At 41.7% G+C, this 20066-nt stretch overlaps 3 protein-coding genes across 16 annotated transcripts in view; 2 read left to right on the top strand and 1 right to left on the bottom strand.

Moving 5' to 3' along the window:
* The window catches only part of si:ch211-200p22.4 (phosphatidylinositol-binding clathrin assembly protein), a 53854-nt gene extending 45780 nt beyond the window's left edge, over window positions 1-8074 (top strand). For 8 of the 14 annotated variants that reach the window (XM_031832061.1, XM_031832069.1, XM_031832067.1 and 5 more), the window contains 5 exons: window positions 802-964; window positions 1454-1477; window positions 2177-2233; window positions 2392-2508; window positions 2770-8074. In XM_031832061.1, the coding sequence (XP_031687921.1) occupies window positions 802-964; window positions 1454-1477; window positions 2177-2233; window positions 2392-2508; window positions 2770-2784 (376 nt within the window). In that variant the 3' untranslated portion in view covers window positions 2785-8074. The remainder of the gene's footprint in view (window positions 1-801; window positions 965-1453; window positions 1478-2176; window positions 2234-2391; window positions 2509-2769) is intronic. The other 6 variants (XM_031832075.1, XM_031832066.1, XM_031832068.1 and 3 more) reach the window with 5 other exon arrangements.
* Window positions 8075-8681: 607 nt separating this feature from the next.
* On the top strand, window positions 8682-15192 carry zgc:92429 (CHORD and p23_melusin_like domain-containing protein). The gene is made up of 12 exons (XM_020468329.2): window positions 8682-8943; window positions 9747-9796; window positions 9904-9960; window positions 10129-10280; window positions 10353-10456; window positions 10667-10719; window positions 11617-11687; window positions 13356-13458; window positions 13645-13764; window positions 14131-14193; window positions 14434-14575; window positions 14861-15192. The coding sequence occupies exons 1-12, from the start codon at window positions 8880-8882 to the stop codon at window positions 15004-15006; spliced, it is 1125 nt and encodes a 374-aa protein (XP_020323918.1). The 5' UTR covers window positions 8682-8879; the 3' UTR covers window positions 15007-15192.
* A 368-nt stretch (window positions 15193-15560) lies between these two features.
* The window catches only part of LOC109875893 (diacylglycerol kinase delta), a 112664-nt gene continuing 108158 nt past the window's right edge, over window positions 15561-20066 (bottom strand). Inside the window, 1 exon segment of the mRNA XM_074933826.1 lies at window positions 15561-18590. Within this exon segment, the coding sequence (XP_074789927.1) occupies window positions 18538-18590 (53 nt within the window). The 3' untranslated portion in view covers window positions 15561-18537.

The raw sequence follows: 20066 nt of genomic DNA, 5'->3' as shown, positions 1-20066 counted from the left end.
TGGGTCTCTCTGAGTTGGGAAGTGATGTAGTGCCAGACTACTTCAGCATTTTCCCTAGACAATAGAAGGCTTTGGGGGGCTGGCATCCTATAGTTCTCCAGTCTCAGATAGCCCCTGCTCAAAACGGTCTACTTCAAGACATGAGAAACAAAACTAAAATAAACTTGAATAAGTATCTAGTGAATGGAAGTTATACTCGTGTTTTTAATGACAAAACAATGTGTTGTATCAACAATGGAACAGACTGACTGCAGGGTTTTCCCTAGACGATAGACTTTTTGGCGGACTGCCAACCCACTCTACTGTACTAGGGCGAGCCGACTCAAATCCCAGCCAATGATGAAAAGCTTCTGTGCTGCTCAAATCTGTTGAAAAATAAATGTAAACTAAAATAACTTGCCCGCATCATTCAAATCTGCAGGATTTTTTTACCTGTAACAAGACACATTGAGACCTAGTGAAGAGCTCGAGCTACAATATTGTAATAATATATTTAATTTTTAACACGCTTTTCAAAAACACATGCAGGCTTGTATAACTAACCTTGTGGGGCAACACAATTCAGTATCATTCAAAATCCTGTTTTCCTGAAACCTTAACCCTTGCTTCTAAACCTAAACCTAATTTAGAAATAGCATTGACCTTGTGGGGACCGACAATGTCCCAAGTTGGACAAATCTTGTTCGTTTACTATTCTTGTGGAGACCAGAAGTCCTCACAAGTATAGTCAAACACGTCCACACCTGCATAATATCCATGGTAACAGTTGATTAACGAGTGTGGTGTTTTTGCACGGTGCATTTTGTCGTTGTGTGCTCCGGTGTTCAGGCCAGACATGCAGTGGAGTCAGCCTGGAGAGAAGAAGCTAACTGGGGGACACAACTGGCAGAGCAAGACCATGACTAGCACCACGGCCTGGAACCCTGCTCCCATGGCCCCTGCACCCATGCCTGTACAACACATGGTGAGTGGTAGTGTGTGTTTGTGTATTATGTAACCTGTTTTGAGATTATGTCCAGTAAAATAGATATGCGCTAGTCAAGACTGAGTGTGTGCGCTAGTCAAGACTGAGTGTGTGCGCTAGTCAAGACTGAGTGTGTGCGCTAGTCAAGACTGAGTGTGTGCGCTAGTCAAGACTGAGTGTGTGCGCTAGTCAAGACTGAGTGTGTGCGCTAGTCAAGACTGAGTGTTGAGCTTGCCAGTGGATGATTGTCGTCCCGATCTCTTCCACAATACTGACTGACTGTGGAAATCTGTCACTAACCCCTGGCTTCTTCTCTTCCTCCCTCCTGTCCTCCCCTCTGTCTCTTTCTGTCTCGTTCTCTTCGCTGTAATTATCTTCTGTTCTTTGCGTTATCATCCTCATTCCTCTCATCCTGTTTCTGCTGCGTTTAATTCACCTTCCTCATTGCCTCTCTCTCTCTCTCTTACTTTGTGCGTCCTTGCCATGCAGAATGGGATGTTCTATGCCAGTTATGTAAGTAGTAGGGTATGTCCCAAATGGCAGCCTATTCTCTATAGAGTGCACTAATTTTCACCCAGTGCCTATCTAGTCTGTTTGGAGCAACTTCTGGTGTTTATTACGATTCTCTACCCAGAAGTGTAGACTCATTGTGAAGTGTACTCTCACTCCTCATGCATTTTATAGCATTTGATTGGTGCAAGCATGGCTGAAGGAAGTTTCCACCATATTTCTTACATCGGTCCATTTGTTTTGAATCCATGAGGGGGAGTGTACTCACTGGGTCAGTATCAGCTTCGTGCGCTCTGTCCCTCCCTCCTGCATTCCTCCCCTACTTGTTGTTTTGTTTTTAAAGATTAGAGGGTTTTTTCCTTCCTCCCTGTACTTGTAGTTGAAGTGATTTCCTCACCCTACTGCCACCTGCCTTTAGAGACTAGTGTTTATTTCTACCAGGGAGAGGCACGCTACTGTTCTCATTAGGTGCTTAACTGATAAAATACTGCACTAGGCTAATTTGTTAAAAGAACACTACTCTAGTCAATTAGATTTTTACAACCTCACTTCCACGCATGTTGTTTATCTGTAGTTGTGAATGTGATGGTGTCCATGAGCATCGGTAATTTCATTACATGTACCTCCTTCGCTGTATAGACTCCCCTTTTAGCCTCTCCGCTGCACTATTTGTGAGTTGCTAATCAGGTCTCTCTCTAACAGGCTCCAGCTCCTATGACATTCCCAATGACGACGCCGCAAGTGCCTATGTATGGAATGGTCAGTGCTCACACGCAACAGGACACATTCAACATCACGTGTATAACCTAGATGTATTGTCCTAGAAGAATTACTGTGGTCTAGCAGTCCAAAAAAAAGTGTAACCAACAAAGAGACGACATACTTGAGTACTGGAAAAATGTTTCTCCCTCTCTCAGGTCCCCCCTCAAATGGGTCAGATGGGGAGTGTACAGTTGATGGCCCCCCAGCCCATGATGTACAACCAGCCTGTACTCAGACCCACCAATCCCTTCGCCCCCATGCCTGGAGCCCAGGTAACCACGCACCATTTCTACAGCCCTACCACCGTACACCATAATACCACATCCCTATTACCCCTTTAAACCCCACAAACCTCTGTCACCATCCCCACCAAGCCCAAGGAAACCCCCCCCCCAAACCATTTAGTTCAGATTGGCCACATCCATATAGTTCAGGTACAACCCAAATGCCTGCCCAGCCTTTACTTCCTCTTTGACTAGTCTTCTTTGTGTTAAACCCTGTAGTCTGTCTTTATTTCTGACTCTCTCTTTCAGATGCAGTTCATGTAATCTCATGGGGGGAGCAGAGTGCCGAAAGCGATGGCAAAAACACACGCCGAGCGAACCACCGAAGACAAAATGAACGAATGAACGAAGGAATGACAGACAGACGAAAGGACAGACAGAAGGAAAACCAACCAACACCAAATATGAGAGGAAGAGAGAAGAAAAAGAAAGGGAGGATCAACCCGGGAGATGAGAAGGGTGGAAGGCTAGAGCACGAAGGGGATATGTCATAATAAAGGCGCATCTCTGTCTGAAACAGCCCCCCTCCTGAAAAAAATTATAAATAGTATATATTAAAAAAATAAACACCCAAAGCCCATTACTGGGTTTAAAACTACCTAAAACTTGAATGTGTAGGTCGTTTTCAGTCGACAGAGTGAAGGGGTCAGGGGTTAGAGGTCTTAAGTTTATTGCACTTAGGACCAGTGTATACATTATGAAGTCTCTTTGTTTGGTTAGTTTGTCTTCTGTTACGTTCTCCGGTCGTTGGTGTACAAAGGTAGCCTAGGCCCTGTTACGGTTACTGGGACTGTATTTATGTTGCTACTAAGCTGATATTGAGCAATTTGTCACAGAGTAAAAGAGGGATGGAGAAGAGGGGATCTAGCCATAGGCAGAAAAGACAGGTTTGGATTGAAAAAGATCTGTAGGTTAAAGTTGCATCCACTCTCTTTGGTTGCATCCACACAGGTAGGAAGACGTAGGTGTTTGGATTCAGTTTTTCTATCTCGAAGCACGTGTGTTTGCGCGCAAGCTGTTAATAAACCATTTCTTTGTGAGCTGGTCTCTACCTTCTTTCTTAGGCGACAGGTCACCAATTGGAGCGGTTTCTAGAAATCTTTATTTTAATTCTCCAACTTTCTCACCGTTACTGATACCGACCAAAGTCACGCAGTACCGTTTGTCCCTGCTCGCTTGCCATCCTTGACTGTTAGGTAGCGAAGAAAAGCACTTATGTATGTTACCCAAGGGAGCTGTTTCAGACACGGAGAAGCCTTTACCACATGCAATCAGACTGAGTATAAACATTAAGGATAGCCCTCTACACTCATCCTCACAACCACCATCCTACCACCAGCCTAACCCTCAACCTCTTCTTATGTCTATTTGTCCATGGAGAGCCACTGGAGAACTGTTGTAAAGTGTTTTAAATCCCTCTCTACTTTATTTGTGTCTCTTGTAAAAACAGTTTCTTCTTCATCCTCAGTGTGTCCTTAAATGTTGACGGATTTGCACGCACACTAAATTACACACACAAAGCATGTTACACACACACACACACACACCCACGTGCATTAACGTAGACACACACACCTCCATCCTGAGGAAACAATGTTTGATTTCAGAATAGGATCATTCTGACAGTTGATGTCACAATTTGTGTTTCCTCTATCATAATGTCCATTGCTCTCGATGGTGTCCTATTGTTGCTAAAGCCATATGCAGTCATTTTCTTCCCAACTGTCAAGATGGGTCAAATGAAAGGATGTCAAAGTAACTTTTTGTGTCAAAGGAAGGATATTGTCAAACTGTTGATGACTCAACAGAACTGTTTCATGTTTTTATTTTGAACAAATATATGTGCCAATAAGTTTGGTACTGGTTAGCGCTGAATGAAACATAATTGCCAAGGGTTACTTTATTGTTAAATATTTGGGGGACATGGAGCTGAAATGGACAATACTGGTTTGAGCATACTCTTGGTCCCGTAGGCTTTATAAAAGATGTCAATGTAACTGAACTGTTGGTGCCAAAGGTCAAAACAGGTATAGGTTCACAGTTGCCATACTTTTCGCTGTCTAATTCCCCTGTAATAACACACATTGGTTTGTTATATATGCCATGCGTTTCTCATTGAGGACTGTTTTCTGTTTACTTCCTATATCTTGACGCTGAAGCCAATAGTGAGTTATGCCCCCTAGTTATGTTATATATATATATATATATCATTATTTTTTGATGAACAAGCTGAAATGTTTCACTGATATGACCACATTCAGAACCTGAAAGAAAGGAGAGTTGGTGATAAATGAATGGATCAAATCAAAGTCTATTGCTCATGTACACAGATTTGCAGGTGCATCGGAGTGCTTGTGTTTTGAATGCACATGCAGATCCCTAAGACGAACCCTTCCCCTTGTCTCGGTCCACATCACCAGTGAGTTGAGTACTGTGGAGCATCTAACTGATCCTTTTCACTTTCTAGTAGACCTAGCGCTCTAGAACACTATCTTAGCATCTTTGCTGCTCTTCGGTCTAGTGTGCATAGCTCTATATTCACCTCTTGGTGACTTGCCAATTGCCATTGTCTTCAAGATTATCTTGTTGGATCGTCACTGTCTAGTAGACCTAGCTCTAATTTCCCCTCTTAGCCTCTTTGTCACTGTCTAGCATGTATAGCTTTATCTTCTCTTGGTTTTTCTTTTCTGTCAAGTTTATTTGTCAAACTCATTCGCTCCACCCTTGTACTTGATTGATTGATTTAAAGTCACGAATTAGTAACTCTCTGTACCTGGTTGTCTAGGTCTTAATTGAAAGGAGAAAAAAACAAAAACCTGCAGACACTCGGCCCTCCATGGAATGAGTTTGACACCCCTGGTCTATTAGATATATTTAAAGAATTGTCTCCAGGATCACTTTAGATTCATTCCCCTTCTGACCTCATTTCATTGTCTAGTAGAACTATATTTAGATAGAATCTCCTATTGGGAGTCTTCACTGTCCAGTATGTATAGCTCTAGATTCTTCTTGCTTCTGCTTTTGTAGATGATACATTACAATCCCCTTTGTCTTATAACTTCCTGTTTCTTCACTGGACTCTGTCATAGGCCTTCACATAATCATGCTGTGAGTGGGTGTGTACGCCATCTTTAAACTTAAACTGTCTCTGATTGGATCATATGCATTTTATGTCTTGTCGGTGAAACCGAACTATCCACAATGTTTAAGGGGGATGTATACTCTCAATGATGAATTAAGTCTGTAGTCTTGAAGTATTTGAGGGTTCTGATGGCACTAGTCTTTGCCTGTAGGAAGGATTGCCTCGCTCTCGTAGTACCTGTGTAAAAGGGGGTTGAGAACCAGTGGTGGTCGTTTGGAAGTTAAAGGTCCAATGCAGCTGTTTTCATCTCTATTTCAAATCCTTTCTAGGTAACAATTACTACCTTTTGATTGTTTTCAATTAAAATGGTCAAAGATATCATTTTCTCAAGCAAGAATTTTGTTAAGATTGTCAGGGAGTGGTCTGAGTGGGGAGGGGAATGCTAGCTGTAGGTTTGGAACGCTCTTATTGGTCTATTAAATTTACCGCCTGGTGACGTCCCCAAGCAAGCCAAAACGCCATCCCACCAAAACAGGCTGAAATTTGACTGTCTTTTCAAACATCTCTAACACTGAAATGGCATTATCATTTTCACAATATCACACTATTATTCCAACCTTACTATGTGGATATATATTAAACACAGAAACCCTTCTCTGGGCTCCTCATACTGTGATAGTCCCTTACTCAGGAGGGTAGGAAGCTCTGGGTAGAAGTTGCTCTAAGAGACAGATCTAGGATCATCAAACCCTTGGGGGAGAAATGCAAAACTGACCTTAGATCAGTGTCTAGGAACAACTGTGTTTGTATCCCAATGGCACCCTATTCCCTATGTAGGCCTCTGGTCAAAAGTAGTGTACTATATGGGGAATAATGCCATTTGGCACACAATCCTTGTTTGGCACTGAAGTTGATGAGCACAGCTTTTTCTCTGGAATTTATCATGTCTTATGTTCTCTGGTTCTTCAGTAGTTTCATTTCTCTCTTTGAGTCATTTTAAAACTAGATTGTTGTTCTGCATGGTACCCGGCCTGCCTGTGTTTTGTGTGTCTTTGAACTGGTTTCAAAATAGTGGAAGAATAGCAGAGGGGGAGAGAGACAGTGTGGAGACTACAATGTTGATTGTCCTATTATAATCTTAGGGGGTGCGTCTCAATCTTGTGTCTTTTTCTCTTGTCTTCTAAGACCTGAGCGTTAGCTCCCAGAGCCAATGCCAACAATGTCAAATCACGCTGATGGTCTGTTTATGGTAGGCTTTTCTTCCCCTGTGCATGGTCGTGATGATGTGTTCTTTCTACAGCTCCCCTTAAAAGCATGATCTGATTTACTGTCTGTTAAAACTCCGGGTTCCGGATTGTCATGGTTGCATTTCTGATTACATGCCGCAAGGACAGACACCCCTAACCATTGCTCTAGGGGGAATCTCAATCATCTTTCCTTTGCTCATTGCGTCCTCTGTCCTCAACGCATTGGAGGAGGTGGTCTGGGGGTGTAGCCAAACCCTTTTACTTTTCCAAAGATGCCACGTTACTTTTTCCCTTTATTGAAATGGGTCTTTCTGATCATATCTGCAAGTGTAGTACCCTCTAGTGGTGAGTCCCTGTAGTAACACAGTAATTGAAGATGTCATCAACCTGAAATGAAAAAGGAACAGGGAAAAAGAGGAATGGCTTTTTGGGGTTATAAACGGATAAATCTCTCCATAAAATTAATCAGTTTATCTGTTATTTGGTCATTTTCAGTCAGTGTTTGTTCAATGATCATGTGAAAAAAAATTCCCTACATGTTTTTTTGGGAAACTATCCTTCTGATAGCTGAACTGGTGATAACTATGTAAATAGAAATAGAAACATGCAAACACATACACACACATATACATCACAATCCCTGTATTGTACTATACAGGGAATATCGGCTGCGTTTACACAGGCAGCCCAATTCTGGTCTTTTGCCCAATTATTGGTAAAAGAGCTGATCTGACTGGTCAAAGAGAAATTATTGAATTTGGCTGCCTGTGTAAACGCAGCCATGGTGTCATTTGGGACACATCCATACACACACATCAGCCATAATGTTATTTTTGTCTTTGTATTATTATTTTTCTGAACATGAGAGCTATTTGATATTTGCATTATACAGTATATAGATATATAATAATACCCAAGGGGTGATTAAACGTATGAAGAAGGGGATTGGCTGCATATCTACAGGTTGCCAATGGGATGTCATTGATTGTCAAGGATGCCAAATGATTCAGAGAATCACACCCTTGTCTCTGATTATTCTTCTTGTTCTTCCCCCTCTTTGTACATTTTATTTATTTCTGCAGAAATATTAGGATTTTATTAAGCATGGAAATAATACAAAACTAACGTTACAGAAATACAAATCATTGGCTTTTATTTTACTTACTGTGTTTATTTTGATTATCTTTTTTTGGAAGAAATAAAGTCATTTTCCATTCCTAAAGCATTTGGTGATTTTAATGATCATTTTTTTTGTAGTGTGGAGTGTCTGCACTGAGTGAGGCTTGCTGCTTAAAACAATCTCCACTTACATTTTTGTAGATGCTCTTATTCAAAGTGACTGGAACCCACAACCCTTGCGTTGCAAGCACCATTCTCTTACAACCGAGCCACATGGGACCCGTTAGTGTTAGAGTATACGGTTTGCAGCATGGTAAGCGGCTTATTATGACAGGTTTTAGCCGAGCGTTTCCCAAACTTTGTCCTCGGGACCCCAAAAGGTGCGTTTTTGTTTTTTGCCCGAACACTACACAGCAGATTCAAATGATCAAAGCTTGATGATATATTTGAATCAGCTGTGTAGTGCTAGGGCAAAAACCAAAATGTGCACCCCTTTGGGAGACCCTTTCTTAGCCCCAACTGCCATGCCTACACGTGTGCTTAGTGCAGTACACACACAGTGCAGTACACACACAAGCAGACAGATGGCCAGGACAGGAGAGAGGAATGCCAAGCCACTACTAGATAAGGACTGACAGCTGAAGAGAGAGAGGCGATGACTGGTGGCTATTTTTAAAATTCATTCAGCCAGGCCAAGCAGAGACCCCCTCTCTTTCCTCTCTTAGTCCCCCTAGATCTCTCTCGTTCTTTCTCTCATTCCCTCGCTTCTCTTCTATCCGGGAGAAAGTTCTGGAAGACTGTGTGTGATTTAAAGTTTCAAAGCCCCTCGAAGAGGAAAAAGAAGAGCGGGTTAGCGAAATAAAAAGTTAGGTAGAAGAGTTACGAGAGGACAAACTAAATACTAGGCCAATATGGCACTTCTTTGCTACAACAAAGGCTGTGGAGAGAAGTTTGATGCCGACAAGAACAAAGACGGTAAAACCACTTGCTACTTTAACTCAAACACACTGTTTATTAGTCACTGTTATACTGCGATGGTACACAGGTTGGATTGAATGCACTGTAGACAATGACAGTTTATTAGTAATGAATCTTATTATTTGGATTGAATGCATGTTGCAAATATTGCAAGGTATTTGAGTTTTCAGTGTATTGTAGACTAATACTGTTTTTGAATGGACAAATGTAGAGGGGATAATGTGTATTATGGTAATAGTTCATGTGTAATAGCATAGACTATCATAGTCTGACAGACCCCTTTGGGACAGAGGTGGGAATTGACAGGTGTTTTTAGCAGAACTGAAAGGGCCAGTTTCGCAGACGAAGATTGATCCCATACTAATAGACTAAAACACATCTTCAGTTAAGCATCTTTGGGTCCAGAAAACTGGCCTAGTCATCCACACATTGGCATATCATGGAGAGATTCTGGATTGAGAGATTGTATTGTAGGCATGTGTGTGCAATTGTTGTGCTTGTGTGACAGATGTGCATATGAGAGAGACAGACACTGAGTGAAAGCATGCGCCGACATAATTTCCCACGTCTTTAGGTCACCGAGTAGTCTCCTCTTCATAGCAACTGTTAGGTTAGTTAATGCCTTATATGGGCCCAACCCCCCTCCCTCTTATGACCAGAACTCTTGACAGCTGTCTGGGAGACCCTGCTGATTGTGTGTGTGTGTGTGTGTGTGTCTGCTTGTCTGTGACAAGTTACAACGTTTGTGTCTGACAAATGCCAGCGCCAACAAGTACCTTTTGATGTTTCTCGCCCTCTAGATGCCTGTCTTCATCATCCAGGTGTTCCCATCTTCCACGATGCTCTGAAGGTATATCAATAAATAAACATTTGAGAAACTTACAGATGAGAATCAATAAATATGAAACTATCCTCACAGTACTTGATCAAATGTATAAACAACGCGTGTGTGTCCAGGGTTGGTCTTGTTGTAGGAAGAGAACCACAGACTTCTCTGAATTCCTTTCTATCAAGGTAAGGACCATGTGGGACCAACTGGGTTTGAAGTCAAGACTGTTTTAACCCACTGAGCTGAAGCATATAGGCATTAGCTCAGGGAACAATTACTTATCAAGTACTATGCAGTAGTTCGCTGTCAGGGTACTCTGTACGCAGTATCCTGACATTACTTTTCTATTGTAGGGCTGCACCCAGGGGCGTCATAGTAACGAAAAGCCCCAGGAGCCTATGCAGCCGACAGTGACATCAGACAAGAACGGTGTGAGAAACAACAGAGAGGAGATAATTTACCAGGGGCCCAAATCAGCTGAGGCACTGCAGAAAGAGAGACCCAGGTAGGGTCAGCTTGCTCAGATGGCTGATTAGGTGTTTATTTATTTAAATGATCTATTTATTGTCCTTTACAGTTCAGATGAGGATAAGACCAAACTGAAGCTGAAGGTGTCCGCCTCTCTGACTCAGGTTCTGGAGAAGATGGAAATCAGCAGCAAGGCAGAACTAAAAAAGAAAGGTGTGTGTATATCCCTCCCATACCTTCTCTGTTTGGTATCCCCTTGTTCAAATCGTTGGTTTCTATATAATAGCAGTGCATTTCAATGCTTCTGTTGACTAATACCAATACTTCTCTGAAATATATTATTTTGAAACTACTTAGGTAGTGTAACCTCCCCTGTCCTTCTGACTCTTCCTCTCTTTATTTCTCTCTCTCTTGCCCTCACAGAGACTGCAGTTGTCATGCAGGGAACACGATGCAAGAACACAGGATGCAAAACAGTAGGTGTTTCTATTCATTTTTTACTAGTGCTTTTATTTTTTTCTCCCCAATTTCGTGATATGCAATTGGTAGTTACAGTCTTGTCCCATCGTTGCAACTCCTACGGACTCAGGAGAGGCGAAGGTCGAGAGCCATAAGTCCTCCGAGACACGACCCCGCCCAAGCCGCACTGCTTCTTGACACACTGTTTGCTTAACCCGGAAGCTAGCCGCACCAGGAAACACTGTGCAGCTGGCAACCGAAGTCAGCATGCATGCGCCCGGCCGCCACAAGGAGTCGCTAGAAAGCGATGGGACAAGGACATCCCAGCCGTTCAATACCCTCCCCTAACCCGGACCACACTGGGCCAATTGTGAGCCGCCTCATGGGTCTCCAGGTCACGTCTGGCTGCAACACAGTGCGGGATCAAACCCGGGAGGCCATGTGTCTCTTTTGTGTTTCTGTGTGTGCTCGTGTGTATGTATGTTAGTGTGTGTTTCACAGAGAAGGGAGTAAAACATTTGATGTGCAGTAACTCCTGTCTTTGATAATGAATCTGTTGCATTCTGCTGATGTTAGGGTAACAGCCAGTCTCAGACAGTGTTAACTCTTTCCCATAATTCAACAGTTTGTTCCAGAGCCTTATATTCTAGAGAGTTGGGTCGATTTACGAATGTTGAATATTGTTCCAATTCTAGACATTCAGTTGCATATCATTATTTAAATGTTAATAGGTAGCTAACATGGCTGCCATATAATGTTGTAGTATCATGTAAATGCATCACAATGCAGAAACCTCTGTCCCAACTTTCTCATTAGAAAAATGTTGTCATCTTAAAATTGTTATTAGCATGTTAGTTATCCCCCTACCTGAGAGGAGAATTCAGTAGATGATTGTTGTTTGTTGTTGTTGACAGCAATACCAGGGCCCAGAGACCAACGGAGAGACCTGTACACACCACCCTGGAGCACCTGTCTTCCACGAGGGGTAAGATGAGGACTGTATTATACTTACAGCGCATTCTGAAAATATTTTATTTTAAAATGTATTAAATAAATAAAAAATCCTAATCCATCTACACACTATACCCCATAATGACAAAGCGAAAACAGGTTTTTCGAAATGTTTGCAAATATATTACAATTTAAAGGTGTTCAGATCCTTTGCTATGAGACTCAAAATTGAGCTCCGGTACAACCTGTTTCCATAGATCAACCTTGAGATGTTTCTACATTTTGATTGGAGTTCACCTGTGTTCACCTGAGTTCACCAATTCAATTGATTGGACATGATTTGGAAAGGCACACAGGTCATAAGGTCCCACAGTTGACAGTGCATGTCAGAGCAAAAACCAAGCCATTAGGTCGACGGAATTGTCTGTAGAACTCCGAGACAGAATTGTGTCGCGGCACAGCTCGGGGGAAGGGTACCAAAACATTTCTGCAGCATTGAAGGTCCCCAAGAACACAGTGGCCTCCATCATTCTTAAATGGAAGAATTTTGGAACCACCAAGACCCTTACTAGAGCTGGTCGCCCGGCCAATCTGAGCAATCTGGGGAGGTGAGGTGACCAAGAACCCCAAGATCACTCTGACAGAGCTCCAGAGTTCCTCTGTTGAAATGGGAGAAACTTCCAGAAGGACAATCATGTCTGCAGCACTCCATTAATCAGGCCTTTATGGTAGAGTGGCCAAAAGGCACCTAAAGAACTCTCAGACCATGAGAAACAAGATTCTCTGGTCTGATGAAACCAAGATTGAACTCTTTGGCCTGAATACCAAGCGTCACGTCTAGATGAAACCTGGCATCATCCCTACGGTAAAGCATATTGGTGGCAGCATCATGCTGTGGGGATGTTATGAACTGGGAAACTACTCAGGATCGAGGGAAAGATGAACGGAGCGAAGTACAGAGAGATCCTTGATGGAAACCTGCTCCAGAGCGCTCAGGATCTCAGACTGGGGTGACGGTTCACCTTACAACAGGACAACAACCCTAAGCACACAGCCAAGACAACGCAGGGGTGGCTTCGGGACAAGTCTCTGAATGTCCTTGAGTGGCCCAGCCAGAGCCCAGACTTGAACCCGATCGAACATCTCTGGAGAGACCTGAAAATAGCTGTGCTACAACTCTATCCAACCTGACAGAGCTTGAGAGGATCTGCGGAGAAGAATGGGAGAAACTCCCCAAATACAGGCGTGCCAAGCTTGTAGTGTCATACCCAAGAAGAATAAAGGCTGTAATCGTTGCCAAAGGTGCTTCAACAAAGTACTGAGTAAAGGGTCTGAATACTTAAGTAAATGTGATATTTTTGTTTTAAATGTAATACATTTGCAAAAAAATCTAAACCTGTTTTTGGTTTGTCATTATGGGGTATTGTGTGTAGATTGATGAATTAAAAAAAACAGTTTAATCAGTTTTATAATGTAAAGTAACAAAATGTGGAAAAGTCAAGGGGTCTGAATACTTTCCGAATATACTGTGTCCATGCCTGTATTATACAATACTATTATATACTCTTCTACGTGTATAAGTACTAGAGCTGTTGCTGTGTAAAGACCATAGACTTTAATGCTGCTTTATTATAAGCATATGAAATGTAATATTAATGTAATACCATAGGTATAATACGGTGCTGTAATTCTAACCTTACAGGTATAAGTACTGGGGTTGTTGCTGTGTGAAGACCATAGACTTTAATGCTTTTCTGGATCAGAAGGGTTGTACCACTGGCAAACATCGCTGGGTCCAAAAAGTGGTCAGTGTTAGCCCTCCTCTCCTTTTCACCTTTTCTTAATGTCCGGGTTTCGTTCTGTAGCCAATTATGCCTGGTTTTTTTTTTAAACATGAAAATCACTTGGACATTTTGCTGTAAACAGTTAACTGTAAACTCTGGGGCTATTGCCTTTTCTCTCTCTTTCTCTCTGAATGTTTGTGTGTGCAGAACAATAAGAAGGTTGCGTGTAGACATGACTGGCACCAGACAGCCACACAGGTCTACGTGACCATCTATGCCAAGAACGCCAACCCTGAACTGTCCTACGTCGAAGCTAACCGCACAGTGGTAAGAACGGGCCACACACACACACACACACACACACACACACACACACACACACACGAACGCAGACATACAAGAACGTCAACCGTGAACTGTCCTACGTCGAGGCTAACCGCACAGTGGTAAGAACGGGCTACACACACACATGAACGCAGACATACAAGAACGCCAACCCTCAACTGTCCTCCGTCAAAGCCAATCGCAGAGTGGTAACACATACACACGCATATTGACTTTTGTCATATACACACATTGACTTTTGCATATGTTGTTTTCCCGCTGGTGTTTTGTGTAAGGTTGTTAATGATGATTAACATCTCTCTTTCTCTCTCTACCGCCCTGTCCCATCTCCCATCTCTATTCCTGTAGCTGACCTGTCACATCCAGTTTGAGGACAACAAGATTTTCCATAAGGACTACCATCTGTGGGGGGTGAGGGGCAATGCTTTTCCTGTCTTCTTTATTATTATTATAATAATAATTTTTTTTACCTCTTGAATTGTTTCCAGCCTCTCTCTTTGTACTATACATTCCTCTTTCTTTCTCACTTGTGTTTCTGTTTTCTATTTCCCTCTTCCTGTCTCTTTTGCCTTTCTCTCCCCTCTAAACACCAACCAACAACTATCCCCACCATAACCCTAACCTCATATCCCTCTTCCTCCTCTACTCTAGGTAGCGGATGTAGCCAACAGTGGGGTCAACATGGTTTCGTCTAAGGTGGAAGTGTCGCTCCGTAAGGCAGATGCTGTGGCCTGGGGAAAACTAGAGGACCCCAAGTTCAAACCAGAACCCGAACCCCAGGATCTGGACATGGGTACTGTAAACATCCCCCTTTATGTTGTTTTATCTTGTGATTATAAAGGAAGTGTTTGTTCGACCGGCAGGATGACAAAATACATTTAGGCATTGGGGTCAAAATAAATTAAGGTTAGGATTAAGATTAAGTTTAGGAACAATGGTTAGGTTAAGGTTAGGTTAAAGGTTAGGGAAAGGCATAAACGTTAACATTGGGGGTTAGACAACGTCAATTTCTGCCAGGCTATACACTGCCATAATCAAAACATCGACTGGGTTCACAGTATTGCTCACTGTGTTACAGGTTACACCGATGAGGCCGACGACCCCAGTCAGTGGGACAGGGACATCGACGACGATGACATCAGTGACTCAGACGAGGAGTGGGAGAAACCGCAGATCATCCAGAATCCTCCAGAAGAGGATGAGATGCCCGTGTTAGAAGGCTAAATTGATTAGTTGATTGATTATGTCTGTGGTCCGTCAAGACGGTAACGGTCAAGAGGATGCTCTGACTGGCTGTGAGATTGTGTTGTTAGAGTACTTTATTGTCCATTTTCCTTAGTCTAAGGCCATGGTATGCCTGTAATATTGTTACTGGTTTTGAATTTATAAAGAAATTGTATTTGAATTTGATTTATGTATTGATCTCGACTGTATTCACAGACACAAATAAGGAATATCAACCTGTTATAGGTGAGTTTTCGTCTTCTGCCCTCTAGTACATATTAGGCCATTGTCAGGCGACAGAAGTCAGTTATCAGACAAATCTGGGTCAGAGTCAATGTCCTAACATGGACACATTCATTGCAATTAAATAAGAAAGGCCTACCGTATTGAAAAGTCCATCTGTCCATTCTACATCATTCCTGTTTGAATGTGACTTGTTTGTGACGCTAAATGGGCCTGCTGTGCTGTGATATTCATTAGACAGATGGAGTTTCTCCTTTGTTTTAATGTGCGTTGTCACACTTGGGACACACACACACACACACACACCCGAGTCCAACAGCAATGGATACACTTTATTTCAGCCTCCTGCTAGCAGCCAGTGAATGCTGTCTCTCTCTCTGGGTTCTGGGACATGGATGATTGGCAATTGGATAGCACAAATAAATAGGCTTGGGCCTGAATTCAATCGAAGGCCTGCTGTCGCGAAGGGCGCAGCACGCTTAATATTGGCTGAAGCGTAAATGACCTTTAAAACTCAAGTGCAGTATGCTTTTCGACAACGCGCCTTTGATTGTAATCCGGCCTAAATTCACTGATGATAATCAATCATATGCAGTAAAACAGTAAAATCATAGCCTGCATGATTCCTGTCTTATTGGCAACAAACATTTATGTCGAGTAAACTGTCAAAATAACAGTTTGGCTCTGAGATGGAGCATAATGTATATCTATTTGGGAACACTCAAATCAAGTTCAATACATGATGAGTTCAAAGATTCACAATTCAAGATTTGATCACAATTCAAGATTACATTCAAGATTTGAATCACAATAACATCCTCCTTATCAATTGATACCATTAAATAGTATAATATACAACATCTTGACACTTAGGACTTCAAGGAATACTTTTTAGGCCCAAAGGCTGACCTTCCAGCCTGGTTGCAGAGATCAACCAGTACAACGAATTAACAGCACAAGATTATCATTATTAAACATCTTTGAACAAACAACGTGCAACATCGAGTCCAGCTTTGCGCATTGCACAGCAGAGTCCAGCCAGTGCTGTCTGTAGGCGTGCGTTCACAAAAACTTGCCGTCAAATACTGTTACACAACCGTGGCATGTTACATACATGTTGTCCAACAAAACGTTTCCAAGACTTTTCCTCTTGACTTGATCGTTAAGTCGTTGTTGCATTGTTCTCCATACCTCTCAGTACCTTGGCGACTGACCACTATATATGTTATGTCACACAAGATTTCAATACTGATATCCTAGCGTCGTGCCATAGACACAACAACAGCCGCTAAGGAATCGTTGGCATAGCGTTGGAGTAACGGTGTCGCAACATTTTTCAGAATCCAGTCTTCCATGAGATTAGGATGTGTAAAGTGAGAACATTAGGGTTGAAAAATTCTGTAAACTTTCCCAAAATTCCTGGGTTTCCTGCGTATTCACTTCTGAAAATCCGGAAATGTTCCAACGGGATTTCTTGAAACCTGGTAATTTAGAAGAAATTACTGGAATTTGGCCACCCTGAGAGCATGTACAGTAGAACAACCCCTGACAAGTGAATAAACATTTAATATCTATTATGTATATATAATATACTTTAACATTCGAGTTGGTTATATTTATATGTTACATATTAACACACACTGATCTCTGTATAGATGTGTCATAAATACAAGGGAGCGCGACCGTTTCCATAGCAATAAAAACACAAGTGAACGATCACTTTTACAACATACACGCACACGTCGCTCGCACACACATTTTTTCTTTTGAGTTTCTCTCTGTAAAGTGCAAGGCAAGGTACAGTAAACTTTGAAATGAATGACACGCACACAGTGTCGTTTGCACACACACACACACACAATCGTCATATGTTGTTTAAAACCTGGCACACGTGTACAGGTACATCACTAAAGCCTCTAGCAATAACAGCAGGACAAGCACGCTATTGGTACAGTAGGACAATCATAGCTAACACTTTATCTGGAAGGCTGATAATAAGCTGATTAATAAACACCATTACTTAACTATTAAATGACTAATACATAGCTTTTTCTGCATTGAATGAATTAAATACATGTTATTTTAACTTAATGATACAACTTAACTTATATCTCTTGTTCATGGTTTAACTATATATGACTCGGCATACTGGTCTTTGTAATATATATTATTTTCATCCGAAACTACTACTATTCATAAATACATGAATAAAATATATAGAACGATATAGTGGTTAACTAACAGTTAAACTATACATGAACTATCTTAACAGTTTATAAGCTGTTTATAACCAGACCTTCAAAATAAAATGTTACTCAATTTCTCCAACGGAAAAAATAAAATAAATCTCACTGCATTTATATTCCAGCGTAGGGGTAAGGGATGGTATAAGTATATCCCTAACCACAGACGTAGGATCAACTTTCCCTCCAAACCTAAGCATAACCATAAGGAGGGATAATGCAAACCTTAGACGGATCTTAGATCAGTGTCAATGGGCTACTTCATCCAACTTGGAAGGTATGTAGGGACACATTGAGGTCATCGTGGTTTAGATGTTACAGTAAGTACTGTAGTAGCTAGCTGTAGATATTACAGTGAGCACTGTAGTAGCTGGACATAAGATGCCTCAGTACATATATTACAGATATTATGGTAAGTACTTTAGCAAGGCCAATATATTAGTACCATATTCTGTCCACATGTATTACATTCCTCAATATGAACCTTCAATAAAAACTTTTTCACATTTTTATGTCTCCAGTTCCTCAGGTGATAATAAGATGAGGTGTTTTTCGTTATTGTTGATGTCCTCCAACAAAATGTCCTCAAACTTCAGATTTCGAGGAAACTAAAAAGTCCCGAAAGTCAAGAGCGAAAAGAGGAAGGCTAGCCTAAACCCCAAAAAGAGGATATATCTAAGAATAAAAACAAAATGTCTACTCCCGTCATGCAAAGGACAGCACCGCCTATGTAAACACATTGCGTTGTCAATGAAACAAAATATGCTTAGAAACACTTTCCTCATCTCTGATTGGCCACTTTGACTATCAAGAAGAACACGCCCACATCCCTGGTCAGCAGGTCAAACAGCACACCAAACGGTGATGCAATGCAAAGTTACGCCCCCTCGTTAAAAACAACTCCTCCCTGATTACAAAATGGAGAACATTGAATCAAGGGAGAGGTGATAGCTGAATGGGGAGGGTCATTGAATTGTTGAATAATTTATCCCCCCTCCGGTTGCCATAGTGACAGCTGTCTTCTTAAGCCTCCTCGTTAAGTTCCTCAATTGCCTGAAGGATCCGTCTCACATGCCCCACCTTTAATATCCCAAGATCCTGTGGGAGAGAGAGAGAGATGGACAATCAAAGTTTCTCCTTTTTACACAATGTTAATGAATGTTTCACTGTTTTTCAAAATCGTTAGTTTTCATCAACTTAATATCACTTTATATCAACTTAAGTAACTTGTGCAGCTTTCAGGGGCGTCATGCACCCTAAAAATCTGAGGATGCAAAAAGTATGTGAGGACGGTTGGGGGTGGTTCAGAAGGGGGCCCCTGTCCTTGCATTTTTTTAACACCTGAAACAGCTTTTTACTGAAATCTAGAGCCAAAGTCATTAAGCTATGTCAAAAACAACAACAAAAATCTGCATATCTAAGTATACCTCGAGCCGTCTGTATCTTAAACTATATACACTTCTCTGTATCTCGGCTAAAATCTGGGTAAAAGATTGAAAGGAATGTGAGTCTTATTCAGTACATTTCGTTATTGCTTGCTTTTCTAAAGTCTACCAACCTTGCCAGCTAACATAGTTAGACAAGCTAGCTACTATAACTTGATTAATAGCCTGAAATGGCTTCTTGGTAGCTAGTTGAGGTTGGGGGAGAGATTTCCAATCTGAGCTAGCTAAAGCCAACTTCATAAAATTGTTAGGTTGCTAGAAATATTACAGAGAAACATCAACAACATATACACTACCGTTCAAAAGTTTGGGGTCACTTAGAAATGTCCTCGTTTTCCATAAAAACATACATGAAATGAGTTGTAAAATGAATAGGAAATATAGTCAAGATGTTGACAAGGTTATAAATAATGATTTTAATTGAAATAATAATTGTGTCCTTCAAACTGCTATCGTCAAATAATCCTCCATTTGCAGCAATTACACCCTTGCAGACCTTTGGCATTCTAGTTGTCAATTTGTTGAGGTAATCTGAAGAGATTTCACCCCATGCTTCCTGAAGCACCTCCCACAAATTGGATTGGCTTGATGAGCACTTCTTGCGTACCATACGGTCAAGCTGCTCCCAAAAAAGCTCAATAGGGTTGAGATCCGATGACTGTGCTGGTCACTGCATTATAAACAGAATACCAGCTGACTGCTTCTTCCCTAAATAGTTATTGCATAGTTTGGAGCTGTGTTTTGGGTCACTGTGCTGTTGTAGGAGGAAATTGGCTCCAATTAAGTGCCGTTCACAGAGTATGGCATGGCGTTGCAAAATGGAGTGATAGGCTTCCTTCTTCAAGATCATTTTTACTGTACAAATCTCCCACTTTACCACCACCAAAGGACCCCCAGACCATCACATTGTCTCCACCATGCTTGACAGATCGCGTCCAGCACTCCTCCAGCATCTTTCATTTTTTTCTGCGTCTCACGAATGTTCTTCTTTGTGATCCGAACACCTCAAACTTAGATTAGTCTGTCCATAACACTTTTTTCCAATCTTCCTCTGTCCAATGTCTGTGTTCTTTTGCCCATCTTAATCTTTTCTTTTTATTTGACAGTCTGAGTGTCACACCCTGACCAT

The sequence above is a fragment of the Oncorhynchus kisutch genome, linkage group LG9 (genome assembly GCF_002021735.2).
Source record: "Oncorhynchus kisutch isolate 150728-3 linkage group LG9, Okis_V2, whole genome shotgun sequence".
Lineage (NCBI taxonomy): Eukaryota > Metazoa > Chordata > Actinopteri > Salmoniformes > Salmonidae > Oncorhynchus > Oncorhynchus kisutch.
Note: the sequence above shows the minus strand (reverse complement) of the source record. Positions and strands in the feature narration are given on the sequence as shown.

Coding starts and splice junctions, on each gene's coding strand:
- zgc:92429 (XM_020468329.2), top strand. CDS start 8,880: ATGGCACTTCTTTGCTACAACAAAGGCTGTGGAGAGAAGTTTGATGCC. Junction 9,797..9,903: donor TCTTCCACGATGCTCTGAAG/GTATATCAATAA, acceptor GTGTGTGTCCAG/GGTTGGTCTTGTTGTAGGAA. Junction 13,459..13,644: donor ATCGCTGGGTCCAAAAAGTG/GTCAGTGTTAGC, acceptor TTGTGTGTGCAG/AACAATAAGAAGGTTGCGTG.